A 14,830-nucleotide genomic window follows, 5' to 3' on the forward strand; every position below is an offset into this window, starting at 1 on the left:
AATCAACGCACAAAGTGCTAGTTTAGTGTTTTGTTTTGTTTTGTTTTTGTTTTTGTTTTAGTTTTAGTTTTTGTTTTATTTGTTTGATTTTACGTGGGATATTCTTGTATTTCATGTGTGCAGGTGACTTGTTTTGCATGCTTATTAGACATCCCTAGAGTTTACAAATGACGTGGAGTTTGGTCTATGACCCAGTTGAAGGATATAAGGTCGTGGAGGACAATGAATCGTACCCTCCATGTAAGTCCCGAATCTGGATCACTACAATGTATTATCAATTAAACACGTGATTGGGAAAAATCTAGACACGTGATGAATCAAGAAACAAATAACAAGAACACAAATATAGGACTCAAAGCACAAGTTTATTATAAACATCGGGTACTTAATTCCGTAATACCAAAACCAGTTACACCTTTTGAGAGAATAATTGCTAGCGTCTTCTAACAAATGATAAACATAAAGCTTATATATGTTAGTACAAGCCACATAGGCCAAGTCCAAGCTCATGCCCAAGCTGCCAAGCCCACCGAAATTCATAGGGATTTCAGTTTAAACTAAAAAACTCGAAAACATAATACAAAGCATAAACCATAAAATATATCCTAACAATTTCCCCCTTGGTTTATTGCTTTTCTTAGTCACGCCTTGTCAACAAAAATGCAACATTTTCTCTTAAGCTTTTGAAGATTGAATGAATCAATACATTGTTATCGCCGCGATTACTAGTGTGCTTGGACTTGGAGCATCATTTGGTCCGCTAACTGATCGAACCGACTGGTCTCGTTTTGGACCCCACTTTTCCTTCTTTTTCCAACTGCCACCCTGGTTCGGTTTTTGCTCAGCCTTACGGTTCCAGACCCATGAAACCATGCACCCGATCCTAAACCGGTTGCAGTCTCATTTTGATTTTTCTTTAAACCCTGTCCGGGTCCATCATCTAAGTAATCACTCTTACTTTCACTAGAGCTAAATAGCTCAACTTCATCTTCATCATCTTCAGTAGCAGACTAAAACGATTTTGCCATCGTATCCATTTGACTTCCATGTCCATATACCCATGACATTGGAAGATCCACATCAGAATCTTCACCTTCATGTTCATCTGAATCTGATCCTGGACCGAGTCACCCCAACTTGACTCCAACCCGCTGATGTTGGGCAAAAATTTGATGACATGACAACTTTTTTTTAACAAACTTGGAATAATTTGCAAAATCAAACATTAAGGTTGAAAGTTGGACTTACATGCCACGCAATACGAACTTACATGCCTTACATTCAAGGTGTTTAGGACTTATAATGATGCCCCGTCTCTGTAGTTCTAACTTTAACCCCTTAAGTTTGTATATTTTTCATCAACTATTCTTTGATTTATTAACACTTTTTGAAACTTTTATGAACTATCATAATTAAAACATTGCATTATTTGGTTGCCCAAACACTGACCCAGCCTTTCATCCCTTTCCTTACGCAAGACTTAGTTAATTTACAAGACCCTAAGGTGTGTCCCACATAGAACAAGTTCAATTAAGTTCCAACAAGTCAACAGTCAGACAGACTTTTCATTCTCTTAGGCTGACTCAACCGACACATAGATTAAAGAGCCTGTCCGTTTCTGCTACAGTACCTTACATGTGTTGATCTTATTTTTCACACGAAGATTCATATCATTTCCCAATGCAACGAAATAATATTTTTGAATTTTATAAAATTTATTTTTACGAAAGCAAGTAAAACACACACACACACACACTATATATATATATATATATATATATATATATATGTATATATATATATATATTTTGTATTTTTGCCTCTCCCCCAAACACAAGCACGCTGTTTTTGTATTTTTGCCTTTTTCTAACCCTAAATTTGTGCATAAAAAAAAAGCAAAATTATTGGTACAAATTTAAACACAAAAATCAATCATCAAAACGAAGCATTTTTAGGAACCCTATAAGCACATTAAAACGAGATGTACCAACGGGTTTAGTAAGTCTGCCACATTATTATTAGTGTGGACTTGTTCTAAATGAATCAATGCCCGTTCGTAGCAATCTCGAATGAAATGTATTTTAATGTATATATGCTTGGTTTTAGAACGTTGAACCGGGTTTTTAATAATGGCAATCATCGCATCATTATCACAAAAGATATGAGTGTTAAGAAAATTCAAACCATAATCCTATAATTGATGCTGCATCCAAATCACCTATGAGCAACAAGCAGATGTCGCCACATATTCAGCCTCAGCAGTGGATGTCGACACCATTTTCTGTATCTTGCACTGCCATGAAATGAGCTTATCTCCCAAAAATTGACGTCCAGAAGATGTAGAGTTTCTTTCAATATCACAACCTCCATAATTGTTGTCAGCAAAAGCATATCAGTCAAATTCTAAATTTTTAGGATATCAAAGACTTAACTTCGGTGTCCCTTTTAGATATCTAAAAATCTTTTAACAACAGTTAAATGAGAGAGTTTAGGATTAGCCTGATATCATGCACATTGACAGACTGCAAACATGATGTCGGAACGACTAGAAATTAGATACCTCAGTGACCCGATCATTGATCTATATTGAGTCTGCTCTACAGATGGTCAATCTGAATCTGATGTGAGTAAAAGTCTTTCAGCCATTGGAGTTGCAGTTGCTTTAGAATCTTGCATCTCAAACTTGACCAACATATCTTCAACATATTTTCCTCGATGGAGCAAATACCATCTGAGCTTTGTCTAACCTGAAGACCCAAGAAAGTTGTCATTTCTCCGAGAGAACTCATCTCAAATAGTTTGTTCATAACTACTTCAAATTCAACACACAACTGTTGATTTATGGATCCAAAGATGATATCGGCCACGTAGATTTGAACTAGAATAATATCATTTTCGATTCTTTTGATGAGAAGAGTTTGATCAGTGGTTCCATGCATGTACCCATGTTCCAGCAAATGATTAGTCAAGGTGGTATACCAAGCTCGAGGAGCTTGATGTAAGCCATAAAGAGCCTTATCCAACTTGTAGACATGATTTGGATATTTAGGATCAGTAAAATCTGGTGGCTGATCCACATAAATTTCTTCATAAAGAAACGCCGTCTTAACATCCATTTGGTAAACAGTGAAACCATGTAAGAGGCAGAAAATGTGAATGGCATCAAACCGAGCCACCAGAGCATAAACCTCTGTGTAATCAAGACCTCAACTTGGCGAAACCCACAAACCACCAATCTGGCCTTGTTTCTCACAATAACTCCACTGTCATCTTGCTTGTGCCGGTAGGCCCATCTCGTATCTAATGATTTCTTGCCCTCAAGAAGCTCTACCAGCTTACATACTTGTACTTCGAACTGATTCAATTTCTCATACATGGCTTTAACCTAACTTGGTTCTTGTAAGGCCATAACATCATTCTTTAGCTCAATTTGGGATATGAAATAGGAGTATAGACAATAATTGATTTCCCCTGTTTGACTGCGTGTGGAAACTCATGCCTCGAGTGGACCAATAACGTTCTCTATTGGATGATCATGCTGATTGTTGGTAGGAATCTAACAATTTGCTACCGGTGCTGTATTGGAAGATTTTTGAAAATTTTTCACGTATTCCATATGTGAAAATATATTCCCCGAGCGAAGAATGATGCATGTGAGAAGTACTTGAACAAACTCATTTGAAATAGGATTCAGGAAAATATAGCTTTCAAATGTTTAACAAACAAGTTCGTTAAAATCTGTTGCTTCAGCATCAACTGTAGGTTGCACAAACTCTTTATTAGTGTTTATAGAAGATTTTGTCTCAGGAACCGGCTCCTAAGTGGGTATTGAAGAATCAGATGCTTCATCATACGATCCAGCTGGATCAATATTCAGCACTGTTGGCTTGTGTATTATAGTTTTGGTCACAACCTCATCTTCAGCGTCCATATTGTGCAAAGGACTCGCAGTATCTACAACAACATCTGGAAAAACATTAAATGATTTAAACAATTCATGATAGTCAAATAACCAATCTAAACCAACTCTTGCATCAGTCTCATTTTCCTCTAGCCAGCGCACATCATATGATTCCATAATCTGTTTTGTGGCCTTGTTGTAAACTCTATAAGTAGTACGTCCAGCTTATCCGACGAAATAGCAATCATTGGATTTTGAATCAAACTTTGGCGTAGACTCTAAATGAAAAAGAGTGCAAGGACATCCGAAAGAATGAAAGTGAGCAATAGTTGGTTTGCGTCCATAAAGCAACTCATAGGGTGTCTTCATGTGTTGTTTATTGATGAGCACCCTATTCTATACATAGCATGTCGTGTTGATTGCCTCAGCCCAAAAGAAAAGAGGCAATTTTGACACAACATTGTGTGAGCAGCTTCAATCAAGGTACAATTTCTTCTTTCAGCCACTCCATTTTGTTGTGGTGTTCTTGCAGTTGCAACACTATATTGACGATGTATCTCCTTTGCTGCACAGAAGTGATTCAAAACAACATTCTTGAACTCAGTACCATTGTCACACCGTATCCCTTTGACCTTCATGTTGGTCTGATTCTCTCTCAGCAGTACAAATCTCTTAATCAGCTATGCAGTCTCACTCTTGTTAGCCAAAAAGAAAACCCAAGTATAACGTTAGTAATCATCAGTAATAACTAAGCAATAAGAATTACGAGAGATATTGAGCACACTGGCAGGACAAAAAATATCCATATGAAGCAATTAAAGTAAAGAGTCCATAGAGTTGACAATCTTAGGCTTATGAGATTTACGGTGATGTTTTCCTTAAGCACACGACACGCATTTTTCAAAAGTTATAAAATCTTTAATTGGCAAGCCACGACCAATGTTACTTTTAGCAAGACGATTCAAGTTTTTGACATTTGCATGGCCCAGACGACGATGCCAAAGCATGGCATTTTGTTCCGACACTTTTGAAAAAAAACAAGTAACTTGTTCAGGAACATTTTGGCTCATGTTGATCACGTTTGCATTATCTTTTCTTTGTGATCAAACAAGAACCTAGTATTCTGGTATGACAATGCCCGATTTCAAAATAAGGCATTCTTTGTTTGTAAAATGAGTTGAAAATCCTTTGACACAAATATGAGATGCACTAACCAAACTGTGTTTCAACTTAGGGACATAGTTCACATTGTCGAACTTTAACACACCATTACTTACAGTACCTATTTGAGTGATCTTTCCCTTCCCATTAATAGTTTGAATGTCATACAGTTGGGTGATATTTCCTGTCATGTGCATGGAACAGCCATTATCAACATACCATGGTCTGATGATAATCCTCCATAGCTGTTCCTGTACAAAGTGCGGAATTAGTTAGATTTGGGTACCCAGTCCATAGTACCACTGGGTAAACCTGAAGTATCTATACATGGCACATGTTGCCATGTCATGTCTTCCCTGTTCTCAAATAATTTTTTTGGAATTAGCACAAGGAATTTTGAGGGACTGGTCCGTTACAGTTTTAGGCAACCATCTGTAGTCAGGTTTGAGGACTTTATTACTAACATAGATGGGTTTCTAACTTTGGCTTTAAGAACAAATGGTGAATGAATTATTGGTCCCTTAGCCGATTTCGGATTCGGGTTAGAATTTGGGCCGAACCTGACATTTTATCAGGTTTCTTTGCCATTGCTGGTTTATAATGTTTGAATCCCTAACCTGCACATTTACGGATGTTCCAGTCATCCTCAGAGGAGTTTGCCTTGGTGGGTTTTCTGTTAAACTGATTTTGAAACCGCTGCGTAGGCATACTCCTTTGTCTTCATCCATAATAAGGAACATATGGACGATATGGAAAGTTTCTGGCTATGTGACCAAGAGTTCCACAATTGTAGCATGTTTCTTCTTTAAATGAAAGCTATTGCTGTCAACCCCGGTCTCATATGTTTGTATGAACCTACTTGATCTTTATTAACTTATTCCACTTCAGTTGTTTTCCCGCAATAGCATTTACAAGTTTCACCTTCTTTTACAATTTTTGGAGCAATATATTTATTAGTTTTCACAGGTCTACCAACATTATTATCAATCACACCAATATGAAAAGCAGTAACAGAAGGTCCAAGCACAAAGTTTTTGCTCTTAAAAACTGAGCCTACACAAACATCAGTTTCAATGGAACCAGAATCACAAATAGTTTTAATATGTTTATTCATTAAAGCAAGTAAATCATCCTCGTCTTCTAAAAAACCAATCTTCAATTAATACTTCATCTGCATGTGAAGTAGTGCCATTAGAATCACCCTTATTCAAAAATACAGGCTCAATGGGTTTGAGGAAGCTCTTTCCCACCGCATCATTTGCAGCTTTTTTACCATATTGCAAATTTTGTTCCCTCTCCTCTTTCTCTTTTGTCATTGGAAGAGACGTATAATTATTTTAAAAGGATGGAGAACTTTATCAAACCAAAGACCTACACCCTTATTATCCTTATATTTTAATTGATGTTCAATTATATTTTCAACTACCGCGCTAGACACATCAAATTTCTTAAAATTGAAATTGGTATTTTCAAATTTAGCATTTAGTTTTGCAATTTCTAATTTATATGCGCCTAGTTTAGCAGTTAAAGCTACTATTTTCTTTTTAGCATCAAGATAGATGCAACCTTGTTGAATCAAATCAACTTTTAGTTTAGAAATATCTTTTAGTTGAACATCAATATTTTCTTTGTATTTTACCTCATGGGCCTTGTAGGTTTTGTTAGCCCTTTTAACATTCTCTGTTTGTCTAAAGGTGGTTTCATTTTAAAGTCTATACATTTCTACTTTATAAGCACATTCAGAAGACCAAAGTTTAGTTTTTACCTGGCTAGAGTCTGGAGTTGAGGTTACCATGAAGGTGAATTGAAACTCCTTCGTCAGATCTTCAGTCTAGTTCCTTCTTCCACATTGTCAACTTGAGCCAAATTAGGCAATTCCCCTCCCAAGTTGAGTGACTTCATCTGATCCTCCCTTCTAAACTGTTGTACAACCATAGCCTTCTCACTGTTCAATCCAACTCCTCCTTCTTGTCTCACTGGTACAAGAGCCCTTTCCCTATTTGGTTCTTTGGAAGAATTTGTGCATTTTCGGGAGCAAAGTGACCAAGTTCGTGACAATTGTAGCACCTCATTTTGCTTTTGTTGAAACCCACCCTTTTGTTGTTGGTGACTGCCCAGTTGTTTTTACTAGTCTTTTTGGTGAAGTTCTTCGCCCTAAAGACGGCCATGGCCATTTGCCATGAAGTATCCATCTCCCCAATGTCTTCAGGAAGGGTTTGATCTAATTCAGCAAACATAACTGGCGATACGATGTCACCAGAAAGAAAGGCATTGTGGCAATTCGTAAAACCTGTTATCAGGTCGATGTTAGGAGATTGAGGGAATCTGAGAGGTAGGCTTGGCTAAAAGGCCTTAGATGAAAAAGCATTTGTATTGATAGATGCCTTTGAGGGTGTTGGGTTAAACTGGCTTGAGGTGGATCTTGACCCGCTCATTCCATCTTGATCAGAGAAAGTAGTATTGGTGAATGGACTATAACTAGCAGTGTTATAAGAGCTAGCGTGGTTTATGGCACGCTGTTTGTCATCCATATCGTATGAACTAATTGCTGCCTTCATCTCATTGATTGTCAGTCTTACCAAGTCCTTTGTTTTCTTGATCAATGCCACATTTAGATCCCAGCTTTGAGGAAGGGAATTCAACAACTTCTGATTGACCTTAAGAAGGGTCAATTCAATCTTAGTAAATCTCATCTTAGTCACAAGATTGTTGAATCTTTGTAGTTGAGCAAAAGGAGATTCACCCAAAACGTGATTGAGCATGTTAAACTCCTGTTTCAGCAGACCTCTTCCACTCTGCTGCATATCCTCATTTCCCTCAAAAGTATCTTTAGCTAACTTTGGCTCTCGAAGACCAATGGCAATATCAGGGGATAGTGCTAAGGTGAGAGTAAAGGAGGCTCTTTCATCGTCCTCCACTAGAGCAAAGTCTTCGTCAGTGAATAACTCCTCTGGTTTAGGAGCCACAGTTCTCTCTGCATCGTCCAATGTATAAGTGACCACAGTTGGACCCCTTCAGAATGCTTCTCCAACCCTTGGAGTCTTTCATCTTCATATACCTCTCAAACCGATACTTCCACTTATCGTATCCATCAGCAGACAGTAGTCGGGGAACACGAGTGGTGGTTCCCATCACAGAGTCAAGCTCCTGTCGGATATTTGTTGAGGTCGACGCGTCTTCCTTTGAATCTATTTTAGCCAAAAACTAGTCTGACCGAATATAATAACTTTAACCGAGAACTGAAAACACACCGAAAATCCAAGTATACACCGAAATCCCAAACCAATTATGAGAACACTGATGAATCGTGAACTCCTGATTGCTGAAAACCCTGAGATCGATAACCCAAGTACAACTGAAAACAAACGGTTTCTGAGAACCCCTTGTACCGAGAACCAAAGTGAGACGAGAACACAAATATACCAAGAATTCTGTTTGACCTGATCAATACTCTAAATCCCGATAAACAATGGATTTCGATATCTTCAAATTTTCAACAAGATTTGAACAAATCTTATCTCAAATCTCCAACCAAAAGGCCTAAACACACGATGAATATTAGTTATTCGTGTTCTTCAGTTTCCAGTAGGCGTCAACAATCGGCCAAAGCAATAATTCCCCAAAAACTTCAAAAACATCAGTTTCTTGAATTTTGTATATCACGATCGAGCCTAGAATAGGTTTATAGGCTCTGATACCACATGTATGGCCAGAATCTGGATCACCACAATGTAATATCAACTAAACACGTGATTGGACGGAATCCAAACACGTGATGAATCAAGAAACAAATAACAAGAACACAAACACGGGATTCAAAGCACACGTTTATTATAAGCGTCGGGTACTTAATCCAGTAATACCAAAACCGGTTACACCTTTTGAGAGCATAATTGCTAGTGTCTTCTAACAAATGATAACCATAAATCTTATATATGTTAGTGCAAGCCATATAGGCCGAGCCCAAGCCCAAGCCATCAAGCCCACCGAAATCCATAGGGATTTCGGTTTAAACTAAATAAAACTGAAAACATAATACAAAGCATAAACCATAAAATATATCCTAACACTCCATATTCATATCATGAACCACCTTCGCCAGACTTTCAACACTGCTACGAGCCAGATAATTATAAACGAAGGAACTTCAACCAGCAGAGACGCAATAGGCAGTACCAGAATTATTCACCACTTCTACCAGATTAATAGTGCTACTATGACTCAAGTGAATATGATAGTGATGGACCTAAAGTGCCAACTTTTGTAAGTTATCGAGAGGAGGAAGACTACTTATCATAGCCCCCGACTCCTATACCCCGGGATGGGAGCCGTGAATATCAAGTGATGGTATCGGTGTTTATTAAAATAATTTGCAGCAGAATACTTCGTCAGGACCATGATTAAAAATAATTGATCAGAGTTATAAAAACACCATGATTTTTATTTCATAAACTGGAAATAAAACCCATATTTTATACAAACATAAGTTTTAAAGGGATAAACCCTAATTTACAAATCGCATACAACCATACACACCATCACACATTCATACTTGAACTCAGAGTTCATTAGAATATTTAAAAAAAACATTCTTAAATCAACCTTTACTTATTAATTTATTATCAAATTTGGATGCAAAAGTTGGTTACTGTGCATTCCATTTCAACTGTCACTTTTGCATAGCAAGAGAAGGTTTGCTATGCAAAACGACCGTCTCAACTGTCAAACCTGGTCCAAATCCAAACAGAACACCCCAGTCGAAACCTTCACCGGTGGTACTCTTTCTTTCCTCAAGGGATTTGTTTCTCATCTCATTAATGATGAACAGCACACAAGCACTAGTCAAGTTTCCATATTCACTTAGCACGTGCCTGCTGGCCCTCAACTTCATTTTATTGAGGTTAAGTTTCAGCTCCACCTGATCGAGTATGCGTCTACCACCGGGATGAACGATCCAAAACATTGAGTTCCAGTCGTGTAGACCTAGTGGTTTAACCGCTTTCTTTAATACATTCTCAATATTATCGGAGATCATCTCGGGTACATCCCTATCAAAGTGCATTTGGAGGCCATCCTCCCTCAAGGGAAAGTGCATTGCCATCTCCGTGTCAGGTATTATTGTTTGATTTGTAGAAACAATCTCAAACAAGGGATGTTCGACCGCCAAATCTGGATCTGAACCCACGATGAGTGCAGCAGCCCCGTCCCCAAAAAGAGCTTGGCTGACCAAAGAATCAATGTGGTTTTCATTGGGTCCACGAAAGATCATAGCAGTGATCTCTGAGCAAACAACAAGGACACGAGATCCCTTATTGTTTTCAGCAAGGTCCTTGGCTAGACGAAGGACCATGCCCCCACCCGAGCAACCTTGTTGGTACATCATGAACCGCTTGACCGAAGGGGAGAGACCGAGTAGCTTGGTAAGTTGGTAGTCAGCACCGGGCATGTCAATTCCTGAGGTGGTGCAAAAGATGAGATGGGTGATGTTAGATGTTGGGAGGCCCCATTCCTTGATGGCTTTTGTCGCGGCTTCCTTACCGAGCTTTGGGACTTCGGTGATTAACAAGTCTTGGCGAGTATTCAAAGATGGACCAGAGTACGTGCACATGTTCGGATTATCTTTTAGAAACTCTTCTGTCAGGACCATGAATCGCTTCTTTATCATTGTTTTGTCACCTACAAGTTGGTTTTCGCTAAAATTTATATTGAATATAGAAAAGAAATTGAACTACATTTTATTAAATAGTATTACAGAGGACAAAAATTATCAGTCATTTCATTGCTTTATGTTCCACAGATGTACGGGTTCCGGTTTCCTTTTGGTACCTTTGTGATTTGTATTTAATTATATTCTATAAAATGTAGTCAGTTGTATAACTACTTGAGATTTATTTATGTATTCTATTGCACAGCATGTTCTTGTGAGCATAACTCCAGTTTATACAAACGCAAAATTCGACATTGTTATTCATATTCAAACCAAATATCTACATATCGAAGTACTGCTTTGCAAAGCAGATTGTAGCTTTGCAAACATGTTGTAATTAAAGGGAAGCAAACATACGTAGCTTTGCAAATATGCTTTATGTTTTATAGACAAAAAATATATCAGTCATTCATTGCTTTATGTTGTATATATAATTGGTTTGTAGTATAAATAATTGGTTTGTAACACTGGACCAACCCAAGCTGTTTATGAGCCGAGCTTTAACTCAAATTTACAGCACGTACATTCAAATAACCAAACCAAGCTAACTCGTTTAACTTCAAGCTCAAGCCCACCCTAGTCTAGCTCACTTACGACCCTAACTTGGCAAAAATGCAGACAAGATAATAAAAAAAATAGTTAACGAAACATTAGAAAAACAGTTAATAAGAGTAAAAATAAAATAGTAATTATAATTTATTTTTAATAAAATAAAACAAAATAAGTAAACTTGTAAAGGTATATATGCAATTTTATTTGGGGCTTGAAAAATACGGAATTGATGAAATTTATAAGTGAATAATGCAAATATCATTTTTTGATAACAAAATTCGTATTAATCATATGACATGTTATCTCTTACATAAAAGTTACATATTAAATTTCTTTTCAAATTGTTATATCGTACATAATTTAAGTGAAGGAGAATTAAATTAATACTTACAAATGTGCTTAAACTTGTTCTTAAGATCAATCATATGCTCACTGTTTGTAACACGAAAATAGTAGTCAGCGTGATCAGCTTGACTGTAACAATGGGGAGGAGTTGCTGTACCAATGGCAAAAATAGTGGCTAGACCTTGTTCCATTGGGATCTCTAGAAGGTCTTCCATATCTACTACCTTGTGAAATGATGTCATTCTTTTCTAAATTGGTCTATTGAAGATATGGCTATATGCTATAATAGTATAATCTATAAATATAAGTTTTTTTTCAACACAAGCGGTCTCTCGAGTTATTGTTATTGTTATTGTTACTACTACTACTTTTGGTGTCGCTATAATTATTATTGTTATTATAACTACTATTATTATTATGGAAGAATTCTGAAAATAGTCCTTTTTAAAAGAGAGAATATGAAAATAGGCTTTGAAATTTTCAAGTTCCCAAAACAATCCACCCAAAATCATCTGATCCGTGACATTGGAAATCCCAACTATAGATTTGGCCGGCCAATGAGATTATGGCAAGTGTATATTACCTTACTTATCACGTGACTTTTGTGTTCAAATCAATCGGCCCAGATAGTTTTTGTTTGTAAATCATCTCATCTAAAACAATCTCCCATGTGAATTTTTAGCTTGTTTTCATCTTTTACGTGAGATTTCAAAAAAAAAATTACATTTTGTGTTTTTTGAAATTCATCTTCTCAAATATATTTCAAGTGAATTTAGTCTTTTGACATAAAACCCATAACAATCTTCATCTTCATCTTCATCTTCATCTTCTTCATCTTCATCTTCTGGCTATGAACATAAAACCCACTTTCCAGCCACTGGCGCCACCATCGTCACTCCACTGCCAGCAAAAACCCACCTCAAAAACCACCACCACTCCACCTGCCGGCAAAAACCCACCACCACCACTCCACCCGTTGGCAGGTGGAGTGGTGGTGGTGGGTTTTTGCCGACAGGTGGAGTGGTGTGGTGGGTTTTGGCCGTCGGGTGGAGTGGTGGTGGTGGGTTTTTGCTAGTAGGCGGAGTGGTGGTGGTAGTGTTTGAGGTGGGTTTTTGCTAGCGGTGGAGTGATGGTAGTTGTGCCGGTGGCCAGAAAGTGGGTTTTATATTCATGGCCGGAAGATGAAGAAGATGAAGATTGTTATGGATGTATGTCAAAAGACTAAATTCACTTGAATCAGATGAATTTCAAAAAACATAAAATTCAACTTTTTTTGAAATCTCACAGACTAGATAAATTTCATTGGAAAACATGGTTTTGGTGAAGATGATTTTTAGTCCAAAAGAATCGGGCTAGATAGATTTGATAACAAAACTGTCGGGTTAGGTAACTTTACACATGTCTCTCTCTTATTGGTAGATGAAAACCATCTGCAAGAATCCAAATGCATCAGCGTCGACGAATTTGGGTGGATGGTTTTGGGAAGTTGAAAATTTCAAAGATTGTTTTCATACTCTCTCTCTCTCTCTCTAAAAATGGATTATTATTAGAATTTTCCCTATTATTATTATCATTAGGATAATGTTAAAATACAAAGTACAACAAAAATGAGAAGTGTGATAAGAAATCTAGTTCATTAATCTTATATTTGAATGGTTGAGATTAATTTAAGAATAAAAATTGAATGAGAATGGCATTAAGGTAATAGCCCACTTATGATGACTTTCTCTCGCCACATGCAAGGCACATGTCAATTCCCCCATCATTTTAAAACGTCTATAACTTTTTCATACGACATTTTTTTAGAAAAGAAAATTCACCATAATAACAAACATTTTTTTATTTTTAATATGAATATCATATTGTTCTATATAAAAAAAATATTAGTGGATTTTTTTATATTATGTTATTGGTTGTTCATTGTGTTTTTAATTGGGTTTTTCTATGCATTGTGTTATAGATTTTGGTCTTGTATTTTTCAATTGGTACTCAAATTAAAAATAAAAATTAAAACAAAGATTAATTCATTGTGTCTTTTTGTTTGCCATTGTGTCTTTGTGCTCAACATTTATCTTTTTGACTTATCATTATGTTGTAGTCTTTGTATAATACGTTCATGGTCTTTTGTTCGGGATTGACATGTGCCGTTCTTAATTTGATATATTCATTTTGTATTGCGTTCAAGTCATTGTGAAATATGTAGTTTTCATTGTGTTTTACATTTTAAGTCATTGTGTTAAATGTATTCACCATTGTCTCTTACGTTTCCGGTCATTGTGTTATATGTATTAAAAATTGTATTTTACGTTTCAGGTTACTGTGTAATATGTATTCATCATTGTGTTTTATGTATTAGATAGTTTGTTGGTATTTTTCATTATATTTACATATTATTCTTACACAATAGTGTTATTAGTATTAAAAAAAACATAATGATAAGTTGAAAGATACAATGACGAAAAAAACACAATGCCAAATAGAAAGACACAATGACGTGATTTTTATTGTAATTTTTATATAACAAAATCATACTCATATTAAAGATACAAAAACGTTTGTTATTATGATAAAGTTTTTTATTTACTTTAATATCATATGAAAACGTTATAAACATTTTAAAATGATAAGAGAATTAGCACGTGACTTGCATGTGGAGAGTATAAATGTGTTTTATTACTTTTATATTTTTTTCCTTTTGTCATCATTTGTCACGTGTCAATTAATTATGTTTTCTAACACTTTTTATTTTTGTTGGCCTTTGTAGAATAACTCAACCCATATTAATATTATTATTACTATGATTTTCATTCATTATTAGTGTTATTATACTTATTATCACTGAAATTACTCTCTTATCATTATTATCGTTAGACTGTCCGTATAAGTTCAGAGTAATTTTCTTCACAAACAGCCTAGTCAGCGTGCCACATCAAGTTTCCATTCATTTTTTTCATTAACATTTTTACCTACAACAATAGCATATTCATTCTTCCTACAAGCAACCTCATAATTTCCACATCACAAATACGGAGGACCCACAAACCATCATCCTTCACCATCCTTGATAAAGAATCTTCAAGGATGGATGACCTCCACCTCAACCTTCACAACACTTGGCTTTTCCATCCTTCTCACAAGTCTCCTCCACATAAGCTATGGATGAC

At 36.3% G+C, this 14,830-nt stretch overlaps 1 protein-coding gene across 1 annotated transcript; it reads right to left on the reverse strand.

Moving 5' to 3' along the window:
• Window positions 1-9,731: 9,731 nt before the first annotated feature.
• On the reverse strand, window positions 9,732-11,886 carry LOC143618654 (2-pyrone synthase-like). The gene is made up of 2 exons (XM_077090769.1): window positions 11,713-11,886; window positions 9,732-10,738 (listed from the first exon to the last, which is right to left on the reverse strand). Exons 1-2 carry the CDS (start codon window positions 11,879-11,881, stop codon window positions 9,732-9,734), a joined length of 1,176 nt encoding a protein of 391 aa, XP_076946884.1. The 5' UTR covers window positions 11,882-11,886.
• Between the last annotated feature and the right edge of the window lie 2,944 nt (window positions 11,887-14,830).

The sequence above is a fragment of the Bidens hawaiensis genome, unplaced genomic scaffold (assembly GCF_021521415.1).
Source record: "Bidens hawaiensis isolate Kalapana, Puna unplaced genomic scaffold, B.hawaiensis_p1.1 tig00419722_1, whole genome shotgun sequence".
In the NCBI taxonomy this organism is placed as follows: domain Eukaryota; kingdom Viridiplantae; phylum Streptophyta; class Magnoliopsida; order Asterales; family Asteraceae; genus Bidens; species Bidens hawaiensis.